The 23,742-nt window shown below is 48.2% G+C and overlaps 10 protein-coding genes across 10 annotated transcripts; 6 read left to right on the forward strand and 4 right to left on the reverse strand.

The window, feature by feature from the left end:
• Window positions 1-256: 256 nt before the first annotated feature.
• On the forward strand, window positions 257-2,854 carry GLAREA_07634 (uncharacterized protein; the record flags this gene model as incomplete). The annotated part of the gene is made up of 3 exons (XM_008082321.1): window positions 257-378; window positions 468-2,516; window positions 2,566-2,854. The coding sequence occupies 3 exons, from the start codon at window positions 257-259 to the stop codon at window positions 2,852-2,854; spliced, it is 2,460 nt and encodes an 819-aa protein (XP_008080512.1).
• A 928-nt stretch (window positions 2,855-3,782) lies between these two features.
• GLAREA_07635 (uncharacterized protein) lies at window positions 3,783-5,407 on the forward strand (the record flags this gene model as incomplete). Its single annotated transcript, XM_008082322.1, has 4 exons — window positions 3,783-3,951; window positions 4,009-5,012; window positions 5,088-5,178; window positions 5,253-5,407. 4 exons carry the CDS (start codon window positions 3,783-3,785, stop codon window positions 5,405-5,407), a joined length of 1,419 nt encoding a protein of 472 aa, XP_008080513.1.
• Window positions 5,408-5,988: 581 nt separating this feature from the next.
• On the reverse strand, window positions 5,989-6,996 carry GLAREA_07636 (uncharacterized protein; the record flags this gene model as incomplete). The annotated part of the gene is made up of 5 exons (XM_008082323.1): window positions 5,989-6,101; window positions 6,149-6,347; window positions 6,489-6,514; window positions 6,565-6,765; window positions 6,915-6,996. The coding sequence occupies 5 exons, from the start codon at window positions 6,994-6,996 to the stop codon at window positions 5,989-5,991; spliced, it is 621 nt and encodes a 206-aa protein (XP_008080514.1).
• Window positions 6,997-8,413: 1,417 nt separating this feature from the next.
• On the forward strand, window positions 8,414-8,793 carry GLAREA_07637 (uncharacterized protein; the record flags this gene model as incomplete). Its single annotated transcript, XM_008082324.1, has 3 exons — window positions 8,414-8,451; window positions 8,559-8,710; window positions 8,780-8,793. The coding sequence occupies 3 exons, from the start codon at window positions 8,414-8,416 to the stop codon at window positions 8,791-8,793; spliced, it is 204 nt and encodes a 67-aa protein (XP_008080515.1).
• A 411-nt stretch (window positions 8,794-9,204) lies between these two features.
• On the reverse strand, window positions 9,205-11,336 carry GLAREA_07638 (WD40 repeat-like protein; the record flags this gene model as incomplete). Its single annotated transcript, XM_008082325.1, has 4 exons — window positions 9,205-9,480; window positions 9,531-10,549; window positions 10,599-11,214; window positions 11,265-11,336. The coding sequence occupies 4 exons, from the start codon at window positions 11,334-11,336 to the stop codon at window positions 9,205-9,207; spliced, it is 1,983 nt and encodes a 660-aa protein (XP_008080516.1).
• A 449-nt stretch (window positions 11,337-11,785) lies between these two features.
• Window positions 11,786-12,636, forward strand: GLAREA_07639 (Chorismate mutase II; the record flags this gene model as incomplete). Its single annotated transcript, XM_008082326.1, has 2 exons — window positions 11,786-11,868; window positions 11,916-12,636. 2 exons carry the CDS (start codon window positions 11,786-11,788, stop codon window positions 12,634-12,636), a joined length of 804 nt encoding a protein of 267 aa, XP_008080517.1.
• A 43-nt stretch (window positions 12,637-12,679) lies between these two features.
• GLAREA_07640 (uncharacterized protein) lies at window positions 12,680-13,607 on the reverse strand (the record flags this gene model as incomplete). The annotated part of the gene is made up of 2 exons (XM_008082327.1): window positions 12,680-13,468; window positions 13,521-13,607. The coding sequence occupies 2 exons, from the start codon at window positions 13,605-13,607 to the stop codon at window positions 12,680-12,682; spliced, it is 876 nt and encodes a 291-aa protein (XP_008080518.1).
• A 272-nt stretch (window positions 13,608-13,879) lies between these two features.
• Window positions 13,880-15,574, forward strand: GLAREA_07641 (Class I glutamine amidotransferase-like protein; the record flags this gene model as incomplete). Its single annotated transcript, XM_008082328.1, has 2 exons — window positions 13,880-13,950; window positions 14,014-15,574. The coding sequence occupies 2 exons, from the start codon at window positions 13,880-13,882 to the stop codon at window positions 15,572-15,574; spliced, it is 1,632 nt and encodes a 543-aa protein (XP_008080519.1).
• Window positions 15,575-16,453: 879 nt separating this feature from the next.
• On the reverse strand, window positions 16,454-18,536 carry GLAREA_07642 (SH3-domain-containing protein; the record flags this gene model as incomplete). Its single annotated transcript, XM_008082329.1, has 4 exons — window positions 16,454-17,800; window positions 17,849-18,011; window positions 18,063-18,146; window positions 18,199-18,536. The coding sequence occupies 4 exons, from the start codon at window positions 18,534-18,536 to the stop codon at window positions 16,454-16,456; spliced, it is 1,932 nt and encodes a 643-aa protein (XP_008080520.1).
• Window positions 18,537-22,614: 4,078 nt separating this feature from the next.
• GLAREA_07643 (uncharacterized protein) lies at window positions 22,615-23,172 on the forward strand (the record flags this gene model as incomplete). Its single annotated transcript, XM_008082330.1, has 4 exons — window positions 22,615-22,759; window positions 22,811-22,854; window positions 22,921-22,986; window positions 23,074-23,172. 4 exons carry the CDS (start codon window positions 22,615-22,617, stop codon window positions 23,170-23,172), a joined length of 354 nt encoding a protein of 117 aa, XP_008080521.1.
• Between the last annotated feature and the right edge of the window lie 570 nt (window positions 23,173-23,742).

Consider the following 23,742-nt stretch of genomic DNA (forward strand, 5'->3'; position numbering starts at 1 on the left):
CGAGCGAGTGCAGTCTCCATCCATCCATTTCGATTAGGAATCCCCCTACACTCCACCAATTCATTGCTTTCGGTCAGTCTGCTTTCCGTCGCAGCTCCATTCAAAGTGCGACAGTACGGCTCACGTCCACAACTCGAAGCTCACGCGGTACATCACCTTGACCTATCCCTCGATGGAAGTCTAGACAGACGCCTTCCTGTCTCCCTGCTTACTGAACAGCGCATCCCCCAGACAGCAATCAGCTTCGAATTTCGCCATGTCGTTCTTTGGCTTTGATTCCTCGCTTCCCCGCGAGCGAGGCCATGATACCCGTGCCCCAGGCTTTTCCCAAGCTGCGGACCCATTTGCTGGTCCTCGCCCAGATGATGACGATGATGCGTATGTTCATCAACCTTCAACGGCTTCCTAGCATATACACTGTATGGCAATCAATGTTTCTTCCATGTGCTAATAATCTCTTCCTTCAGGCTAGACTTCGAAGACACGTATGACGGTTTGGGCGATCAATTGGACGAAACCGACGATGCTTTCAACGATGATACTTTCGGTGGGGAGAGCTTGCCTACAGCTGTGGCGAAGAAACCCGTGGGAAAAGACTTTGACTTCTTCGGGCAGACTGCCAAAGTTTCGGATGCCATCACTGAAGAGCAGCTCCGCTTCTCTCGACAACCACCTTCATCTCGCATCGCCCCTCAAAGCTCAAACGTCAACCAACCTGGGATGAAGCCAGCCAGAACGGGTTACGAACGCTACAAAGAGCCCACTGTCGTGAGGGACATGCAGGTTGATGCCAGCTTGTGGGGACCAGCCGTAATGAAATCCCAGCCCGCGTCTACCCCAGCTGTGGATGCACCCATTACTCCTGGTTTGCCGTCAGGCGGTCGGAAGATGATGAGTTTGGAGGAGGTAGAAGCTGCCATGCGGGCGCAGGCCAAAAAGCCATCGCCAGCTCCAGCAAATAGTCCATACCAGCCCCCTCAGCCACACGAACAACCATCGCAGCAGCATCAGAATTTCTCTCACCAAGGACACCAACCAGTCCCATTTCAAAATAGTGGGTCACCACGCGATGGCCACCAGTCAAATCTGGGGCAACAACCTCAGCAACCACTTCACATTCTCCAAAGATCTCAAGCACCTCCTATCCAGCCAGCCACTCCTACTGGTCCATCCCAACCGACTCAACTGCAAAATCCCGGCAGGTATGTCGGAGAGCAACATCGAACTGCACCTGCTGTCCAACGGCCGGGCCATCAATCACGGCCCTCCAATTCGCGTGCTCCCATAATCACCCATCCCCACCAGCTTGCGAACTTGTCAGAAGAAGAGAGGAATGCCTTCCTTCTCGAGGATGCCAAAAGAGCGAAACGGAACCACAAAATATTTGTGCTTTCCAAGGATAATGGCCTCATGACCCCACAAGATAAGAATTTCATCACTCGTATCCAATTACAACAACTCGTTACAGCTACGGGAAATCCAAATGAACATGGAAGCGATCCCGCGCTATCGGAAGATTTTTACTATCAAGTACATAATCAAATCCGGGGTGGACCACGTCAACACCCTGGACAACCATTGAGCAACTTTGCCCAAACTTATTTATTTCAGACTGGAGGACGTCATGGTGGGATGAGACGACAGCATCGGGGAGGGGACAACCACATGCAGCGAATGGAGCAGCAGGTAGCTCGAGCTGTAGAGGCTGCAAAGAACAAACCCAAAAATAAGCAACTGGTGATTGAGGGAAGTTTGGGGAAAATATCATTCAGCAATGCCAAGACGCCTAAACCGCTTCTTAACATCAAGCGTACTGACAGTGGAGCCGATGTTCGTCCCAGTAGTGCTGCACATAATCGTAAGTCTCAACTCGCAAGTATTCACGGTTACGACAGGAAGACTGTGCTTTTGGATATCGAAAACGTGTACAACACTTTGATGAAAATGGAAGATCATGAGCGTCACCAACCACCACCTGTTGCCGCCGATGATATTAATCCCGAATTGCATGGGCTAAACCAGGATTGGAAAATCAGACAAGATCAACTCAATGCCGAGCTTTGGCATCACCTGAAGGTTCACGAACCCATTGGCGGCCCAAATATACATCCGTTCATCGCCTTCTTATCCTTTAGCAAAGGTAAAAAAGCTATCCCTCGCGTATTCCGGCACATTACCGGCGAACAAAAGACCACAATTTTGACCATGATTGTCGTTCATCTGGATCAGCTGGATGTCGTTCGTGAGGGTCTTATCCCACAGGGTGATATTCAGCTAAACGCGTCCACTCGAGAGAAGGTCGAGCTGTTCTCACTAGCTGTCATGCACACACTCTTTGGATATCTCAACGATGCCGACCTAGCTATTGTTGCTGGCCTCTTAGGTCTCATTTTGAGCCGAACGAATACTGAGCTTATTTCTCGAACACGGATTGGGGTGAGTATGTTGACGATGCTTCTGAGTCGAGCCGAACTTATCAAGCAATCTGGAGGCAACGAACAGGAGTGGGACAATTGGTAAGTTTTTAGCGAAGACATCGCAATTTACATTCACTAATTGTCACAGGGTGGGCATGTACAACACTTTCTTTGATACCCTGGAACCTACGTTGGCACACATTTTCCCTGGCACTGTAAATACCGGGGAGGATGTCTACGTTTGGCAGTTCCTTGCGGCTATTGGGATTGGTGCGAGCCCGGAGCAACAACAAAGACTTGTCATGGCCGTGAAAGACCGCGTCATGGATACCGTTTCGCATGCCAAAACCCTCCCTGCGGCGATGTCAAGCCAGCGTCTAGCTAATGTTAATCTCTTCATGCGATCCATTGGGTTGGACGTGGAGTTACTCGCATAGTTAACGGTGACTGGAGGATGTTTTCATATTTATCACATCAAAATTTCTTTCTTTTTACAACGCATCCGACGATGGGACGCTGCGGAGTTTTGTCATGAAATACGTACTAGCCATATTACACTTGCACTGAGCGCCAGCTTTACGGCTGTTTTTGTACGGCGGGGAGGGGGTGTTGCATACCGATCCGCAAGGATCTATACTTACGACCAAGCATGGAAGACGACCCATGTGTCGTGGCGGTGGAACAGCATACTTTATGGTTTGGTATTATTGATTGAGTGGGCATGGTACGATACTACTACGATTAGATTACAGACATCTTGAATTCGGATAGGGTGATGACTATCGTCTAGAGGACATGAAGCTTTTAAATGATACGGGCATATGGTCTCCGAGTTTGGGTTTTTCTCTCCCCGTTTGTGTTTCGAGGCCACAGCCACACGTAAGGTAGGCGCTTACTGCCGTATGTGTCGCGCGACCTGGTGATGTTTGCAATATTTGTTTTAACCAGCTTCTCTCTTTCCCTCTCGTCTGTCTGCTTAGCCTAGGTGGTCGATGTTGTGAATCAAGCGCTTATGCTGGATGACGACAATCAGCCGCGATGCTGTCGGTGGGTACTCCCTCGCTTAAGGTCTCACTGGATCACTTGTTCGGAGAAGTCTCCTGAGTCTAGACACTCACACTTTCTCGCTCAATCAACATCAACATCATCCATCTCAATTGAAGAAAATCCCTGTGCGCCCTAGAGCTGATAGCGTCATGGGCGATACGCATTATTAGTATGACGGCTACAACGGAAAGGAGTCGTTTCATGCCTCTCTCAACACCTTGACGGCGCGCTACTTGACCACATTTGCATACATGTCTTCTGCGTCGGTGCTTCTGTTCTCCCCAAGAAACATTGTTTTCGTTCCCAGAAGATACCCAGATGGCGCGGAACTCAGGTGAAGATACGTCGGACCACTCGGGCGGACAGAGCACGCAGCCAGACGGTGGCGAGAAAGGGAAAAAGCCCGAGGAGCAACCACCAACTGGCTTTTGGAGTCGCGAGTTGAGAGAGTGCAGACTATGGGTGTTCAAGCATTGGGCCATTACCAGTATGTGACATTGAATCCGGCCCATGGGTAACACATATTGACATAATTGCTTCGAAGCCCTGATACTCGTGGTCGCCATTCTCGCTATCTTGAGTCTCTACTGGGGCGTTCTCTATCATATCGAGTCCAATCTTTCTGCTCTCGTCGTCTATGTGGTAGATTTTGACGGACTTCCGCCCTACGACAATGTCACGCCGACGATTGGACCTCAGATTGTCGCTGCGGCCGAGTCTCTAATTGCTCCCAGTGGCGCTCTTGGATGGGGCTCGCTTCCGGCTTCACGGTTCAACAACGATCCCATCGCAGTCCGTCAAGCAATTTACGACCAAAAGGCTTGGGCCGCAATAATCATCAATCCGAATGCCACATCATTGTATCAAAATGCTGTTAGCAATGGTGACACGAGCTATGATCCCATGGGAATCGCCCAGGTCGTCTACGTGGAAGCTCGAGACGAGATGAACTATCGAAATTATATCATTCCGCAACTCGATCAGTTCCAGACCATGGCAACCGCACAAGTTGGCGGCAGATTGGCGGCGGATACTCTGCAACGCGCAAGTCAGGACCCAGCCATCCTTGCCAATATAGCAGCTGCTCCCCAAATTGTAGCCCCGGGTATTGGCTTCTCGATATTCAACTTGCGACCATTTTCGCCCGCCGTGGCGACACCAGCAGTCACAATCGGCCTGCTATACCTAATCATCTTCTCTTTCTTCAGCTTTAGCTTCTACCTTCCGGTCCACATGAAGTTCATTAAATCGCCCGGACACCCTCCTCTACACTACTATCAGCTGGTAATATGGCGGTACTGTGCAACAATTACCTCTTACTTTTTCTTGTCCCTTTTTTACAGTTTCGTTAGTTTAGCATTCCAGATACCCTTCAGTACCGGCGCGCGAAGTCCTGTTGAAGTACATAACCCAGCGACTGCGTATGGCAAGGGAAGCTTCGTAGTATATTGGATGCTTAATTGGGTTGGCATGGGTGCGTTAGGACTAGCATGCGAGAATGTTGCTATGGTCATTGGGCAACCTTGGACAGCCTTTTGGCTAATTTTTGTGAGTTGTTCCCTGCGTGCTGCGATTTCGTTTGACTTGTGTTTGTTTCGTGGGCAATGTGCTAATTTGACGAAGTGGGTCATATCGAACGTCTCAACGTCGTTTTATTCAATTGATCTCGCACCTCGATTTTATTACTGGGGCTATGCATGGCCGGTACATAATCGTAAGTCTTCTTGATCTTGCTATTTGGTAGTCAAACTACCGCACCGCACCTTTTCAGAGGCTGACAGCTCACAGTTGTTGAGGCATCGAGGACTATTCTTTTCGACCTCCACTCGAGAATTGGATTAAATTTTGGCGTTTTGTTTGCCTGGACAGCTCTAAACACCGCCCTCTTTCCATTATGCTGCTGGTTTATGAGATGGAAAATGAATAAGGGAATCGACCCATGAGAATGATCAAATTTTCGACAATACTAGGATTCAAGCTACTGATGGAGAATCAATGGAGTGTTTGTGACTTATATCTCGATCATGGAGACTAGCTTGCTCATATATTTAATGACGCTGGTGATAAAATAGATGCCCCTGGGGGCAGACTTTACATCCAAAACATGGTAAAGTCTAGATCATGTGAACCCAATATGCAAGGAACGGATACGAATGCGCTATCAATGAGCATAGAAAGCAGTAACATGCTTATTGTGAGCGAGGCTAATCTAGTCCTGGATTTACATGCTTGGCGCGATTCACTTGACGCTGAATCGACATTTCCAAGAATCAATTAATGTCTGTCCTTCCATCCGAACCTTTACATGACCACTCGCTCGGCTATTGTGTTGCCCCTATCTTTTCACGCAATGCCTGAGAACTTCAGACGTCGGGAACACTAAGCGAAGCGAAGGCTTCCGTACTGGTATAACCCTCGTCAAACGCACCACGCACCCTTAAAATAGATAAATTTACTTTCAATGAAAACGTTGATTCTCCTTAGTCTCCTAGCTTGTAACCCAAACGAGACAACCACTCATCATCTAACAAGTAGCCAGCATGGAAGTCAAGGCTGTTTTTTCGGCGCTCGTGATAGTTAGGGAATACACATACTTCACCCTAACCCACATCTTCGCGTAGGTGCAATAGTATGAAGCTAGAAACCATCAGCAGAAATTCCTTGGTCTGTGATTGTAAACGCACCAAGTGGTGGCTTCCACGCCTCTGGTCCGCTATCGCCTTTAGCCTGGTTGACATTGTCCGTCACAGCTAGTAATTGCGGGTTGGTGAGATCGTTGGCGAAAGACTGTCTTCGGGCTGTAGTCCAAGCCGCAGCACCGCTCTTCCATGCATTGCTTAAAGGAACCATGTGATCGATGTCTACGTCACTTGCAGCGGACCACTGTAATTCTTGAAGTCAGTAATTTGCTGTCTAAGTATGTCGATGAAGTCAAGAGACGATCATGACAAGCGAAGTCTGGGAGGAGATCAAGGGGTAGTGTGTTAGGGGCAACGAAGAAGAAACAGAATACAGTATACTAACAGTAACTCCGTCGTACGGAGAAAACCCTACGTCCGAGATCAGCATTTTTTGTCTATACCGGGAGTTTCATTCTTACACTTTCCGGAGGTAGAAACACACGCAGAATCAGTTACAACACTCGTCCCATCTCGTTTAAGAACGGTCTCTCTGGTATTACAGGTCCCAGAGATAGTGATCCAAGTCGGGAAAAGGTCACGAGAATAACCCGTCTGAGGGCCTTGGGCTGCCACGGTGAGTGCTGCAAGTTGGGTTTTCGCTGCTGCCGTGGTGGGAACTCCTAATGTTCAGGATATAAGTTAGTGCCCGTCTTTCGGTCACTTCGCTAATGGGGACTATTGCAGCTAGGTTGCTTCAAGCAATGGGGCGACGAATTGGAAATGGAAAATGAGATATGAATTAGGGTAGCACGCTTGGTTGGTAACTTACCAGGCGGTGCTCGAGGTTCGAGAGGAAGGGCGGCGACAAAGGATGCCGCCGTAAGAAGAAGTACTGTCACAAAAGAAGGCATGTTGTGACGCGAGCTTCTTGGACAGGGTGAACAATCTTTGTGCAATGAAAGCAAGCAGCCGGATGTCCGAAGTGGGCCGGTTGGAGCAAGAAGGAAGAAGGAACTAAGATGCCTCTGGGTCGACCTTAAATGCTAGAAGGGACGGGAGTAAATTATATACACATTCAGCTGAGGCTGTATATGCCAAAGCCTTCATGTTTCCGCCATCGCCAGCTGCTCTCGTTATGCCATCTTCTGGTTGATAAGACGGCGTGGCTTATCTCTCTTCACCACTTCTCTCCCAAGTCATGGCTCTTCCATACGCTCTGGGGATTTCTTGGCATGGTTGCTGAACTTCCCCTTATGGACGCAACAAACTCTACCGAAGCTCTCCTGGCGGTGTCCCGCGGGTCCATCTGCAAGTTTCCGGCAAATGAGCAGAGATCTTCTTTGCACGCTCTACTCGAGTGCCATGCACGTTGTGAACTATCGGGGGATCCCCGTTCCTGTCGCCCCGCAAATGTGAAGTCGGTATGCCTTATGCATGGGGATCTCGGTACATGCTGCTGACCTTCCCATCTCGGATGGATTTGCGGCTGCACATCATGAGAGAGACCAAGAAGCCTTGGCGCTCAACAGTCTGATAATCAGATTCCTGAGCCCCAATATCAATACTCCAGCTGTTTTATCCGCCACTTTGCGTGATCATATCTACATTGTACCAAACGTAGCCAGCCCAGTGCGGCGACTTGAAGAATCCAGGAAGCGAGCTCTTCGTACGAAAGGTACCTGAGCTTACCTCGCTTGTTCAGGGGCAACCTTCAGAGCAACCAGAGCAACCACTACGATAGACGTGCATTTGCAGACAACAGCCATCATAGATGTGTGCATCGGAGGACATATCTAGAACAGGGCCAACATCCCTAGAAACGGAGATGGAACGGAGTACTTGGCTCGGACAGCGGCGACTTCCTCCTCATGTTGATTGCGAATGAGATATCGCGCGAAAAGGGAAGTTGGATGAATTATATTGTGTATTCACGCAAAGCTTCTGGCGGTCGTCCGGAAGAGCGCTCTCTTGAAGCGTCGGACACTACGCGTGAACAAGCCGAGAGCTGCCGAAGATGCGGATACGGACCAAAACCGGCACAATCCCCCCGACCTCGGGAGCTTGTAGGCGGGCACGCGAGCGATTGCCGAATTGCGGGGAGATCCTTAGAGCTTGCGGTAGCTCAATTAGCTTGAACTACTCCGTACCTAGGTAAGAGCAGGTATTCATGCCAACACCACCACCAAGAACTGGGCGAGTGATCGTCGAATACTCTGTTACATTTTGCTACTTTCATGGAAAGCTGGGCTCAGACCAGCTACAAATCATCAATCGCCCCTCGATAAACCTCATCACAAAGTAAAGAATTTCGTCGAGAATTATCCCAACATGCCGGCCAACGCTGCGCCAGCTCGAACAACCCTTCCGTACGTACAGAATTTGATACCTACTTCCCTCCTGTGTCTCCGTCGCCAATACCTAGGTACCCAATGCCATCGAGATACTTATTGCTGACATATTTATTCGCAAGTAGTCGTTCACGAACCCCCCTTGTAGTTAGCACAATCGTCGTCGGCAGCGTATTTTTCATTGGCATGAAATGGCGCGCTGTCATCGCGCGAAGTGAAGCTGCTAAGCATGCCAGCTCGAAGGACAATCTGCACGTCGTTGCTGGCGAGAGAAGTGGTAAGTACATGGAAGCTATTCAGTGGTGTACAGTTGACAAGGTCGCGTGCTAACCTTTCTCTTGAAAAGGCGGTGGAGTTTGAGTGCACGAACTGTAATCCAAGAAAATACCGAGGAGAACTGGTCGAAGATGAGCCATAGGTTGTACATAATAAATCGTAGACAGGTTAAGGGCGTTGTTTGGGATGGGATGTGAGGGGTCTGCGATCTTTATGTGCATTGGGTAGTATCTAGCACGCGTCAAGTATACATCATGTTTTTTCATATGCTCCCGACGTGTTAGGTGGCGAACCAAACCAGATAGACCAACTGGTGCAGCGCCATATAATTGTGTATGTATCAAGTACAATATAGTTACATATGACATGAGACAACGTCGCAGCCAAAATGCCGCTTCAGTTGTTGCCTCAAAATACACCCGGCCCCTTCATCGCATTTCGATATTACAACAGACCACGTAAGTGTGGGGAGTTCATTTCCCCTGAATGTGCGATTTAGCACGTCCAGATTCCCACAACGCCATCTCTGCGGCCTTCGGTAAGATATCCGTCTTTGATTCTTACTCGGTCCACTATGGCAGGCGTCTTACCCTCGTCAAGTGCAGTCACTCCAGCGCCACAGTCCCAGTGGCGACCATCTGTCTTATCGTAGACCTTTACAACGTCTTCCTCGGCTGCAGAGACTATACGGCGGCTATCAAACATCATACTAGTGATAGGACCGTCGTAGGCATACGCATCATGAATCGCTCCGGTTCGAAGATCCCAAATCTAGCTAATGTCAGTGCCTAGAACTCTTGATACCGAATCGGGGTACTCACTCGAATACTTCGGTCCAAACTGCCAGTAACCAGATGCATGTCATCAAACTGAAGACATGTCACAGGTCCGGTATGACCAACCAGGCTTCTGTGAACTTGCCCACTTCTCAAGTCCCATAATCTAACCATGCCGTCCGCAGTTCCACAGGCAAGTGCAGCATCAAAAACCTGCACAGCGCCTACAAAATCAGCCGAGGTGTCGGCAACTTTACCAGTCTGCCTCCAAGCGCCCTCGCCAGATCCCATGGTTGCAGAGGCCTGAGCTGCTGCCCACATGACATCCAGAGTCTGTACGCAACGTCCCTTTTCAAGATCCCACTGCCGTAAAGTTTTATCCGCTGAACCAGAGATGAGTGTATCGCCTCTGAAATGCAAAGCAGTGACTTCATCTACATGAGCCTCTAGTGTGAACAAGGGGCAGTCAGTCATTGTTCCTACAGGAGGATCAAATGGTTGATCCTCTTCATCCCCAAATGCTAGAGGGTCCTCTTCATCCGCATCCTTTTTGTTTATGCGGTTATCTGGTACCTCGTAGCGAGCCTTACTAAGATCCCATAATCGAATAGTGGCATCCATGGATCCAGTTGCCACGATGTTATCTTCCACTTGCAACGCTCGTACAGACGCGGTGTGTCCCTCGAGCAACCCCATACATCTTCCGGCGTTTAAATCCCATACTCGTACACTGTCGTCGAGGGCCGATGTTACCATCGTTCCAAATGGCACATCAAAGTCGAGTGCTGTTATCATATCTCCATGGGCTTGAATTTCTCTTATCATGGACCCTGGCTCAAAATGTTCGTGTAAGATTGGCATGGATTTCCGTCGTATAGTTTTGTGCCTTTTAGCCTTTGTCGGTGTGCTGGAAGCTGAGGGTAACTTCTCGTATATAGATTCAGACATAAAAGAGGCATCAATTGAAGGATCATCCACCTCTTCAAGATCAACCTCCGCCTTCAGTGCCGCCTCATCTTCCAGCTGCTCCTGAGCATCTTCGAGTCTGGTTTCAACATCAAGGACTATATGTATTAGCAAACGGCATTGCATTCGAACATAATAATAACATACTATCATGTTCCAACATAGCCTCCTCCTGTTCCAGTCCGGCTAATCGATCAAGTACAATTTTTCGCATGGAATTGAGATTTGAGATTTTGCTATCGATTTCATGTATCTCGCTGCTCGCCATGTTCTTCCGTATTCCCATCATTTCCAGTTGGTGGTTCAAGTTCTTTTGTTCCCGTTTCAATTTCGAGAGCGAGGGGGGTGTGGAATCGGAATCCGACTTGTCATCCTCAAGTAATTTCCTTCCTCTCGAAACCTTCCTTTGATGCTTTTTACCTTTCGGACTATTGGAAGGACTGGTGGTGGGTAAAGTGGCTTGGAAGCCCTGGAACAGTGAGTATGTGTTCTCGTCATCCGGAATGTTCCTCAAGAGTTCGTCCGGGAGAAATGTAAGAGCACGATATTGTATCTCTGAAGTAGACAGCTTCGAACGAACAAGATCAGTCGGGCTCGTCTTTGCGAACGAGAAGACACTTCTCTGGAGATTTGGTCTTCGCAATTGCTTGTGCAAGTCGCTCATTGCATTGTGGTAATGGGTACTCGATGAGGCATCTAGAGGACCCATGAGATGTCCTGCCGTGGTGGTGACTTTTCTTCCAAAGGCTTCCAGTCCTCGAGTCTACCAAAGCGTTAATCCTGTCCTGAGAAAGCGGTGCGTGACTTGTTTACTGATATTATGCCAGATTCATCTTCCTCGGCGCCTCCAAATGGAGAGGCATTGCTGCTGCCCGAGCTAGCCATCCGTACTTATTCACCTTAGGTGAATCATATAGTTGCGGCACACCGTCAGACAGTTCTACCGAACCCGCGATCACAATGGCGTGAGGGATGTTTATAGAAGTCGGATTGTGATGTTTATCTTGGTCGTCTTGCGCTCAAGAATCCGATGATTCTGCGCCACGACGTGCTTCGTATGTGGCTGGTGCTATGACCCGCCTGCAGCTCCAGGGCAGGCGAGCTAGGTTCCGATATCACTCCGACCGCTTGTAAGCTTCCAGATTTCCCAGGTTGAAGTTACATTTAATTTATATTCTCCTCCCGCAGGTTACAGCAAGCCATTGGGCTCGAAATAGATAGCCTTGGTTCTCCCAAACTCTTTCCTTCAAATAATGCCCGCATCGTACACTATTTGTAGTGCCTGAGAATCTTCATTCATCCTCTATTTGTCGGAATTACCCCGCGACGTGAAAATGGAAGCCACTATAGATTTTTCTAATACCTCAGCAGCCGCAGCAAAGGCCTTAGATCTTTCAAATATCCGGTTTCAGCTAATGTATGGTCCTCGGGATTGATTTAAGACAGTTGCTAATCGTAAGATAGCCGTCTGGAGGATACAATCACCTTTCATTTGATTGAGCGGGTCCAGTTTCCACTCAATGGTACAATCTACAAGCCAGGCGCAGTCAGCATACCGGATAGCAATCTTTCGTTCCTCGATTGGTATCTCAGCGAGCGAGAGAGAGTCGACTCCTTGGTACGACGATTCGAATCTCCAGATGAATATCCATTTTTTCCTGCCGCTGTTCAAAAACCAATTTTGAAGCCTTTAAATTATCCCAAGATCCTTCACAAGAACAATGTCAATGTGAATGACAAAATCAAAAAGAGCTATATCGAGCATTTTCTTCCTGCGGCATGTGCGGATCCAGGACGAGATGATAAAGGAGAGGCCGATGAGAACTATGGTTCCGCAGCTACTGCTGATGTTGCGTGCTTGCAAGCTCTCTCGCTACGCATTCATTTCGGAAAATGGGTTGCGGAATCAAAATTCCGTACAGAGACTGAGCTGTTCACGCGGTTGATACGAGAAGGAGATAGAGAAGGTATTGGTCGCGCAATAACTAATGCCGCGGTCGAGAAAAAGGTATTAGAACGACTGGGACTCAAGGCTAGAACATATGGCACGGATCCCAGTGATGGTGTCGAAGGGCCAGGAAAGATTAATGCGGACGCGGTTGTGGCAATGTACAAAGATTTTGTCATTCCACTGACAAAAGAAGTCGAGGTTGAATATTTGATGCAGAGGTTAGACTCCGAATAGGCAGGAACAATGTGAAAGACATTAGCTTTCGAGAGTATGAGCATTACTGTGGAGGACTTAGATACTCGCAAATTGCTTTCACGGCCCCCTCAAATTTCGCAGCTTCTATAAGTAACATGGTCCCTTGTGCTTTGATACCCAGATCTTGAAACGCTCTTTTGCTGTCCGCCATTCCTTCGCCTTCATCCTTGGTGTATTCGTACGAACCAGATAGGAAAGCATGTCGTTGCAGGACCTCATCCTCTGGATGAAAATAGAAGGTCTCTTTGCTCCCCTTTCCAGCCTTACTCTTCTTCGTGCGAGGTGCATCCTCTTGGTCCAGCGAGGAAGCAATTTCTCTGTACGTCTTAGAAATGATCAGGTAGTGTGTAAATTTATATGGTTCCTCATCTTCCACGGCAGCCTCAATCTCGTCTATGAGCATAGTGTACATTGGTGGGGAGATCTCTGAGGGAACGTTGATTAGACGTTCGGCCAATATGAGTCCGACTTGGGAACTTGAATCTGATAGCACAGGTCCCAAGGCGGAGAGCTCAGGACTCGACTTCGACTTGTCGAGTATGTATGCCACCAGTGACTTGATAATTTCTTTTTCCCGGTGTTCGTGCAGATTCAGAATCGTGAGAAAAGCGTAGGCGTCCGTATCCTCGCCATCAACCTTGACCGTTGATCCTACGGTTGGCTGTGAGAGAATAAGATCTGCCAGAGCTGACAAATCGAACAATTGGTGATCTACGTCGAGGAGCTGTCTTAACAAACTCTTCGTTCCGTGAAAATCAATATCTGGCTTGAAATTGAACCATTCGAATTCCACATTGACCATGTCAATATCCTACGATCGCGTGAGCAGAGAGCCCTATTTGCGGACGAGGGGTAAATTGCACCTCATCACTGCCACTATCATCACCATCTGTTTTCGCTGGCGGCGCTTCTGCTAGGATCTCTGGATCTCTGTTGCGCTTCTTGACCATTTTGGCGGTAAGTACGTCTACACGTCTACCAGCTTGAGACGGTGGAACTGCGTGGTGATGTTCTATGGCCTAGACAACGGTAAAATATTTATTGGTCTCTTATCACCCGTGACATTACCGATAAGCGGAAAATTTTGGTCTGGACATGAACATGCTGCCCCGCGGTCCCCCTCCAACTTTGATCGAGTCATTTTTGGACACTTTCAAATCAGTCAATCCTTTACCTAAACAGTCTTTTCTTCTCATACCAATTACTTTACAAACTTGTCAAGATGAGCGACCATGGCGTCCTTCCAGATGAGCCTCACCAGACTTTTGACACGATTCTAACACTCGATTTTGGGTTCGTTTCCTAGTAGTAATCGATGCAGGGCAGGTTGACAAATATATTCTAACGATTGCGTAGATCTCAATACACTCATTTAATTACTCGGCGACTTCGCGAACTGAACGTTTACTCTGAGATGCTACCGTGCACCCAGAAACTATCCGAATTGTCCTGGTCTCCTAAAGGCATTATCTTGTCTGGTTCCCCCTACTCTGTCTACGAAGCAGATGCCCCTCATGTTGACCCGGCCATCTTTGAACTTGGCGTGCCAATTCTCGGTATATGCTATGGATTGCAAGAGATTGCCTGGCATCATGGAAAGAACGTTGTTGCTGGCACAGAACGCGAATACGGACATTCCCAGTTACAAGCCAAGCGAGTGGATGGACATGTTGACAAGCTTTTCAAGGACTTGGAGGACGACCTCAAGGTTTGGATGTCACATGGAGACAAGTTGGGAGCTCTTCCTCCGCAATTTCACACCGTCGCGACCACAAAAAATGCACCGTTTGCGGCTATTGCGCACGAGACCAAGTCCATATATGGAATTCAGTTTCACCCAGAGGTAACACATACGCCGCGGGGAATCAAACTACTTGAGAATTTTGCAGTTGGGATATGTGGAGCGAAGCAAAACTGGACTATGGATATGTTTGTCGATAAGGAAATTGCCAGGATTAGAGCTCTTGTGGGTGAAAAGGGTCAAGTGCTTGGGGCGGTTAGTGGAGGAGTCGACTCGACGGTAGCAGCTAAACTCATGCATGAGGCTATTGGCGACCGTTTTCACGCTGTTTTGGTCGACAATGGTTGTATGCGCCTTAACGAATGTGAACAGGTCAAGAAGACGCTGACTGAAAACCTCGGTATCAATCTCACAGTTGTCGATGCAAGCGATCTCTTCCTCGACGGCTTGAAAGGAATTCATGATGATCCAGAAGCCAAGCGAAAGTTTATCGGTGGAACCTTCATTGACGTGTTCGAGGCCGAAGCCTTGAAAATCGAAACCGCGGCTGCCAACTCTGCAAAAGCAGGGCGCATAGAGTGGTTTCTTCAAGGAACACTTTACCCAGATGTGATCGAGTCCATCTCCTTCAAGGGCCCGTCGGCAACTATTAAGACTCATCACAACGTAGGCGGTCTTCCCGAGAGAATGATGAACGGCCAAGGCCTGAAATTGATTGAACCGCTTCGCGAGCTCTTCAAAGACGAAGTCCGCGAGTTAGGTCGTAAGCTCGGAATCTCCCACGAACTTGTAATGCGCCATCCATTCCCTGGACCTGGAATCGCCATTCGCGTTCTCGGTGAAGTTACCAGATCCCAAGTCGAGATTGCTAGAAAAGCGGACCATATCTTCATTTCGGAAATCCGAGCCGCAGGTCTTTATGACCAAATATCACAGGCCTTCGCAGCTCTTCTTCCCGTAAAGGCGGTTGGCGTGATGGGGGACAAGAGAGTTCATCAGCAGGTCATTGCTTTGAGAGCTGTGCAGACCACAGATTTCATGACGGCGAACATATTCAGATTCGATTGGGAGTTTTTGGAGAGAGTTAGTACGAGGATTGTGAACGAAGTCGACGGTGTTTGTCGGGTCGAATACGATCTGACCTCGAAACCGCCTGGGACCATAGAGATGGAATAGACGAAGCTCATTCTCTCAGATACCTAATTAGGTACTCATGTCACTAGACTGGATACCCTGCGTGCTTTGTATTTGGGCGTTTTGCTTCGAACATTGTTTAATCTGCGTTGCCGGGATTATAGAACAGTTTTTTGCGGACACACAATGGCGTTCTATTGGTATGTTAGCCCGCTATCACGAAGAAATCAGAAATTGTAGTCTTGGTAGGTGTGTAATTATCTACTTTCCTATCCTATTCGAACCATTCCATGCGTGAGGCATTATCACTCAACGAACCGATTATACCCCCCAATCACCAAAGCATTTCGACTCGTCACCTAATGCATCTTAAAATACTAGCCTGATTTATAAACCACAGCCAGAACACCTCGTTGTCATTCCACTTCCAACCAGTGGACACTAACTTTGTCCTCCTTCGCACCCGGACGCTCCGTACCTCATCGCGAGTCGCCCCCCCATCAAATAGTGAATACAAGAATTGGGTATATAGAAAGGAAAATATTGTAGCGTATGTAAGCTCACTTGTGCATCTTCCGGCACGAGCACGTATCTATCCAGAATAATTTGTCATCTGTCGTCGGCAAAATTATCAAAAGTGACCCTTTAGCGGTTGATAAACCGGAGGCCTTCGTTATTAGCGTATCGCGGATGCAAATAAAGGGCTATGCAAATGACAGTCTATAAGAATATGGCGTTGAGCTTTGGGTATTGCTCGGACAGTGTTGAGCATGTGGAGCGCGCGATAATGGGTTGTCGTTGTGACTCGATGCGCTTGTTGTGAATATAACATGTAAAAACTCGAATCCGAACTCCTGGACCAAAACATAACACCATCATGAGCCGTGGAAATAAGAAAGCGAAGAAGCATAATTCGGATCATCATGTGTTGCCGCCGTGAGGGCCAGTCGAGGTCGTTTCTGTAGAACCATCTCCCTCGATGGTTTTCCTCCAATGGTCTGGCAAGCATACACAGACTAGTGGGAATGCCTTGATCTCTCCACTGGCATTTGGGGATGAGCCAGAAGTGTGGGAGACGCCGCTATCGCGTTGTGCTTGCTTCTTTACTTCCCAGTCTTCGGCATTTTCATTTATCAGAACCCCGGTCGCCCATCCATCGTCCCATATGCCTACGACCTTGAGCATGTCACCTCGTTCTAGAGCAAATTCGTCACCGGCTCTGGGTTGATAGGCCCAGAGCGTGGCAACCTTGTCTCCAGGGTGGATTTCATCAGACGAATAATAGTCTTTGAAGAACGGCAACTGCTCCGATTGCTGACTTGCCACTCCTTGCGGTGATGACATGTCTCCGCCACTGCCAGAGTGTGGTGATTGAGGGTCGTCGAAACCCAAGGCGGAGCTGCTAGATAGAGAGCCATTCCGTCGTGCGGTTGGAGGAGGTCTCAATATACCGCCATTGTTATTAGAGACTGGACTATACTCATCTGACGATGATTCGTGTCTGCGGCTCCGTCCAGCAGCATAGGCAGCACCGCCGCTCGCCCCAGACAGTGCAGTGCCGGCTCGGGTCTCACGGGGTGGTGATTCTGCTTGAGCTTCTAGAGCTGACATTCGGGCAATCCGTCCTCCTGGAAGGACTTCATATCCCTCTGGCGTAGTATTAGTGGCGGCGACAGGGTTGTAAGCCATGCTCTGTCCTTTCCTTGCGGGTGAAGGTTGATTAAATACGCTTCCTTGGCTTCCCGGACGACGTTTCCTGAGGCAGAGCACGAGAAGAAAAAGAAGGGCTGCTAAAGCCATGACCGCGGCGATGGAACCGATGACAATCCCAGCAATGGCTCCGCCGCTCAATCCACTCCGACGGGAAGAACCTGATGGTGCCGTATTGGTTGCGGACGCGGATGCTACCGAAGTCGGCACTGCCGTTGATGATGCCGTTGGTGAAGCGGTAGAAAATGTCATGAAGGCAGTAATAGTAGGCAACACTACATCGGCGCACCTCTCGTCTGCTCGGGAGTTGTAGCAGCACGTGTCTGTGCTGTTCTGCCCTCCCGAGCCACAATATTGACAAAGTCCAATCGTACTGTTACCGAATCCGCAATTGGTTGGTTCGTTTGCTGCACCATCGATGCAGGTACCGCTCAGAGAGTTTGCGGGCAAGGCGCAATTGGTGAAGTCAGCTCTGATCTGCCTATCGGCATTACCACCCGGATTGGTGCAAAGGGCGTTGTTGGCAACAATCAATGCTTCACTCTCTGCGTTGTCGGCCTACACGAATATTAGTATAGTTCTCTTCACCTAGATCGATGCACTCACACACGCCGATGCGCATATCGGACGAGAGTTGGCCGACGAAAGGCCACAAGGCTGCACCGAGTTCTGTACAATTGCATTGCAAAGTACGCTCTTCGTAAAGCGGGCGTAGAGATTGGTGGTGTTGGCTAAGTCAACATTATCGCAACCAAGCAATTCTTGATACCTACTGGCGATTAGCTCCGAAATGTCACGGTAGGTCTCTGGGGAAACGTACTTCTGTTGCGCGTAGCCTATTGACACGTACGAGCGCAATTGTTCATCGAACGTTGAAGTATTCGTAACGGAACGCAGGAATGGGCTAAAATAGCCCGGTTAGCCCGAGACGTCAAACACAACCGTGATAGACCTACAAGTATCCTCTAAGCGTTTCGTCTGTTGTTGAAATCGAAGCTGCACTGAACGCAGGACATTCAGTCGAGCCAGAAAGCGACACGCAATTCTGATTCTGTGCCAGAACCATCGGCGCCGTCGCTAGAACTGACCACAGCGCGGTTTTGACACCAAAGGTCATCGTCCGTGGTTTGCGCGTGTGCTGTTCTCCGCAAGCTCTCGTCGAAATCGAAGGCATCGCCGCGCGAGAGAGATGAGCGTCAGAGCGGTGACAATTGGCATCGTCGCTCGACGGTAGGTGAACGGCAGCAGTGTTGTTATTGTGGTCGTGGCCTTGTTCCCAGGTGTCCTCCCTCATAATTCGTTTTGGCTGGTCCTGGTTCCTCCTCCGAAATTCATGGGACGCGCGACCCAAACGGTTGACCACGGGTGATCTTTTCCTCCTTTCAGCAAACCGCGACAGCAAATTATGTCGAGGCCAAAAAAGCGAATATTATTGTATGCAAAAGACCGACTTCGCGAATGGCGTTACGCGATGGTCGAGGCCTGGGAGACTGAAAAGTCTACAGCAGAAGAAGAGAAATTGCAAACGAATGTGAGGTCGTATCCAAAGGACCAAAAGAGCGTGGGTGGTGGAGGTGGTTGGGTGCAGGCGTGAGGACGGGAGGTGAGTGGGAGTGGGAGGAGAAGAAGGAGGGAGGTAACTTTCCAAAGGGGAAAGGGCCGGTCAAAGCCTGGACGGGGCGGAGGACGGGCAACGGGAGGTGAGCTGGTGCTGGTGCTGGAGCTGGAGGCCTGTGCAGATTCTGCTGAGACGAGACAGGAACCGAATTGGGAATTTGGGAGTCGCTGCTGCAGTGCTGCACAGGCACGCTGAGATCCGATGAGAGAAGAATACCTAGGTAATGGCGCGCGCTGTTGATCTTTATGCACAATATTTGAATGTTTGGAGACATGGTAACGACATGGAATTATTGCGGTCAGGCCATGGCCCGTCTGGTCAGTGACCCATGGCCGGCCCCATAAGAACAACGAACAACGAACAACGACCCAATACAGATCCGAACACCAGAGCAAGAGATGGACGAGCTGAGGGCCCTGCTACTGTTTAAAACGGCAGTGACTCGAAGACAATTCGGAAAATAAAAGGCGCCGGTTGCTGTGGGAAGCATCATCCTCGACGCAAGCGTAAAGTCTACCGCTTAAGCTGCCGTGTTAGTGTATGCAATGCTTCTCATCTCAATTGGGGAACACAACATGGCCAGGAAATCTTTGCTCGTATGCGGTAAGCTTCAGCTTGTGTAGCACTCAATATCTGGCTAAATGGGTGAGGTTGATGATGGGCGAGGTACAAAGGCCGTGGACTGACAGTAAACCGCCATCAACATTCAACAATCAGCATTTCTGACCTGTCTTTAGTTGGTAGTAAGTCTTCTCTCTGGTGCACAGAAGCTAGTATGTTACAGTAGTGATATCGTTCGATCTGGTCATGTTCGGGACGAGCCCGGTCACCACGCTAGGTACTTCACTGCGTATCTTTCGGGTTTTTTCATTGTGACAAGCTAACTAACAAAGGTCAAATTTAAACCTAACGAGCACTTTCCAACTAGTGCGTAAACAGCGCGATGAATGTCGACTCTCCAACCTGGAATGTGTCCCGGACGAAACAGATCTTGTCCAGAAGAAAGCATAGAGCCGTGTAGCCATCGCAGAATTGCATTAAATGCCCGGTCACAAACGGCCAACAGTTTATCTGTTGAACGCATGGCCGAGTGATAAATTTGTCCGATCAAACATAATCCACTACTGCCGTACTACTATGGTTGTCTAGGTGCATGAAACTTCCAGGTACCCGTTGCACTTACCAAAGAAGATAAGTCTAAAGCCCTGGCATAACTCAACCAGCAGAAGGACTGTAATAGAAGGTATGAATCTCAACACATAGCGAGGATTACAAAACTTCCAAAGTCCTACTGGTCGTAAGACACTTGCTAGGGAACAATACAAAGAACTGTCACCTCTGTGGAGCACTCGAGAAGCCTCACTCTCCAGATACGATCAGTGACGAAGCTTTCAGATACGTACCGGCTAAAGTATGAGAACATGACAATTGAAACTGTTGATTCTCCAGCCTCTCGAGGCTCTAGTACTTTTTCTTGTTCTTGTTGTTCTTCAAGCCTCACAGTAGTAAAAACGCACAAGAAAAGGATGCATTAGAGCTCATGGATTGGCGCATCATCATCATGCGTACCGAACCTCTTGTTAAAAGGCTTGCACAACACATAAAACATTATTTCTTTAAGCTTGTGTCAAACAGCGGTTGAGCTTTACGTCCAACATTGACAAATTGACAATGCTTACCCGGATCCAAGCAGTCGGAATAATCAACATTAAACCCCTAGCAGTTGGACACTTATGCATTATCTTCCTGGACTTGTAAGGAAACTATTCGGGAGGATGGCTCAAGTTCAACCACCTGGAGGTATGAAATCGCTTTGTGATACAGTGCTGGCCTAACTTTCAATGGTCAAAATCAAACGACTATCGTCAACGCGTAATTGATGTGTCGTGTCTTTTGTGTGTGGAATACTGGCTGCTGTGCTGTGAAAGTTACTCACTGTAGAAACCACCACAAGGCTGGGCTGGAAGGGGCGGCCAATGGGAGTCCGCTATAGCAAGAATTACCCAAATGAGTTAAAATTAACTGTTATCATTGGTGGTATCGACGCTGTCCATCGAAGCAGATGTTCTCGTTTGCGGATTCGACAACGTCAGCCGCTTGGAGATTTGCAGCAAGGATGTCGAGGTTTTCCGAAATTAGCAAACGGGTGGTGAATATTATCCATGCTGATACTCGGTCTGGATATGGGATAGTTTTGAACTCGGTTTGATCGACATGAGGTTTTTGGACTAACTCATGGCTACTCGTAAGTTCTGTTTCCTTGGGCTCAGGTTTATGGCTATTTTAATCTGGTTTTTCTAATGTTAAATGATGTTTAGCAGCCCGAGTTTGTAATCGAATGGCCAATTGCACCCAGGTTTTCGAGAACCTGCAGCTCGTGCAGCAATTTCGCTGCTGTCGACAAGTCAGATCACGGATCCACGAAACAAAACGAAACGAAACGAATCATTGTTCAATTATAATCAAAAATGCGACAGAATTAGTAGAGGGATAGAAAAGGGCTCGAGCGCGAACCATGGAAATGTCTCAGACAAGGCGACAGATTGAGAAGTGACAACAACAGTCGCATTTATTTGGCCAACTGAAAGCGCGAACGTCTGAATGAAAAACATACAGCGATATAATGATACATAAGCTAAGAAGAGGCTGGCAGCTTTGTAAAGGGCTATCAACATCTTGGCAGAATAAGTTGACGAGGCCGAAAACATGCCTACGAGCTCCAGCGCTCGTCTTAAGACACTGTAGGAGATGGCACAGCTTAGTCTAATTAGGAAAGACTCATAAAAAAGAGTAGGCGAGCCGTTCGATAGTCTAGCCATAGCAATTTTCTGCGATAGAAATTTATGATTTGGCCGGCTCTGTACTACGGCTCACAGCTTAGTTCTAAGGGGTGGAAGCAGGACGAATCCACGCTTAGACAGTCCACTTTAGATAAAGATTATATATAAAGCTCGAGTATCTATTTAGGTGTACAAGTATGTGGTTCAGATTAAATATTGAGGAATTGCCAGACTACAAGACTCTTTCCCCCCAAATTAATATACTCGGCGAGGTATAGCTAAAATTCGTTCTAGTGAGCTAGTGCTATATAACCACTTTAACCCAAATAGTTCCAGAAGCTCTAGGCTGTACCTACTTTGGGAAAACGCCACGCTGCCGAGGATTTCAGAAGTATGTTAAAGCATACACTACTGCCGTATAGAGTAGGTGCCGACTCGACTACTCTTTTGAACTACGGCGTTCGATGGCTACACCACCACATTGGGGTTAAAAACTGAGATGGATTGCTAGATGCCTAGCATGAAAGAAGAACCCCACGCCAGCCACTTTGGCAAATAACCTGTTTCTTCTTTTTGAATCAGATGCGATGAGTGTCACTTTCTCAAAACCATATACGTAGCTTGTCCAATCTCTTTACCTGCCGTTTTAATTTTCACGAAGGGTCGAGTAAGGATCCAAAGGGCGAAATTGATCAATTTCAGTCTACCAGTCCTCAGATCAATAATGGTACAGTTCGAGTGTACTTATCCACAGATGTGTGTGGTGGGGTAAAATCAAATTCGACGCCGAGTGGGTATTTAGATCATGACGTAGGTTCATCCCCCACTAAAATCTAGCGTTACCACCTCTTGCGCACATCAACAGCTTCCATTCTTACAATAAACTACAGATAAAATACTCTCTTCTCATTCAGCTCACTTCTTCAGCCTCTACAAACAAAGCAATTCGAGTTTCAGTAAATACACTCTCCACCATGAGCGGAACCTCCAACGTTGGTCAGAGCTCGGTATACGAGGCTGGTGATCAGAGAAACGTCCCTCAATCAGAAATCGAGCAGCAAAAGAAAGATGATAGATTCCACGAGGGAAAGGAGCATAGCCACAAGGCCAATGACTCAAGTAAGTCCCACCACCGAGGAGGTTTTACACGAAATGCTAACCAATACCCAGAGGATGAGAGAACCATTGCCAACAAGCTCGAGCGTGAATCCAAGGTAAGCCGCATAAACGGAACCCTCAATCTAGCATTCCAGAGAATTAGCTTTCTAACAAGCAACTAGCGAGAGCAAGAGGGAGAGGAGGATACCAAAGAGGTTGCAGCATTGAAGAAAGACCCAACTCTCCCTGTAAGTTGAGCCACAGGATTCATAGTCTTTACAAGGAGCCATCACGTCTTTGCAATGGCAAAAGTCCGTTCTGACATGTTCCTGCAGGCTAAAATGCACGGTAACGAGCCATCCAAGGGTGCAAAGGTCGACGCCGAGCTTCAAAGGGAGGAGGAGGAAGAGTTAAAGAGAAAAGGCAAAGCTTAGACTAGCTTTATAGTTGTGATTCACTGAGCAATACTGGCTAAAACAATAAGAGTTCGAGAGCATACATAGCACAGCGTAGAGAAGTATATGTGTGTTGCAAGAAAAACAGAGATTGTACAATATGTCGAGGTAGGGAGCATGGTTGAGTGACTTGACCCACTTGCTATTTGTGACTACAGTAATGCATGCTTTGCTCCTGACTTGGAATTTGTGTAGAAAATGTGGAACCTAGGAATCGTGCCCTAATTCATCTATCGCGATATTGTAGATAGGTTATTCATTCGGGTTGTTTAAGTAGACGTTTTACACGTGAGATTGTTATTGTTATCCAAGACTACCCCTGTCGCGTGATCGACTTCGGCTTCGAGAGCTCCAGCCTGGGTCTTGCACAACGTCCAACATTGCGTCACGGCCCGATATCGACAACCACCATGAACACAACAATGTATTCATGCCAACTGAATATTCCCTGAGTGTTCTGCGATCTGGGCTACACCTCCAGCAGCGTTGGATGCCTGACCGCCCCGGCTACCCATCCGCTTCGACTTCAATGACTTTACCTATTTGAAG

The sequence above is a fragment of the Glarea lozoyensis genome, assembly GCF_000409485.1.
Source record: "Glarea lozoyensis ATCC 20868 chromosome Unknown GLAREA16, whole genome shotgun sequence".
Lineage (NCBI taxonomy): Eukaryota > Fungi > Ascomycota > Leotiomycetes > Helotiales > Helotiaceae > Glarea > Glarea lozoyensis.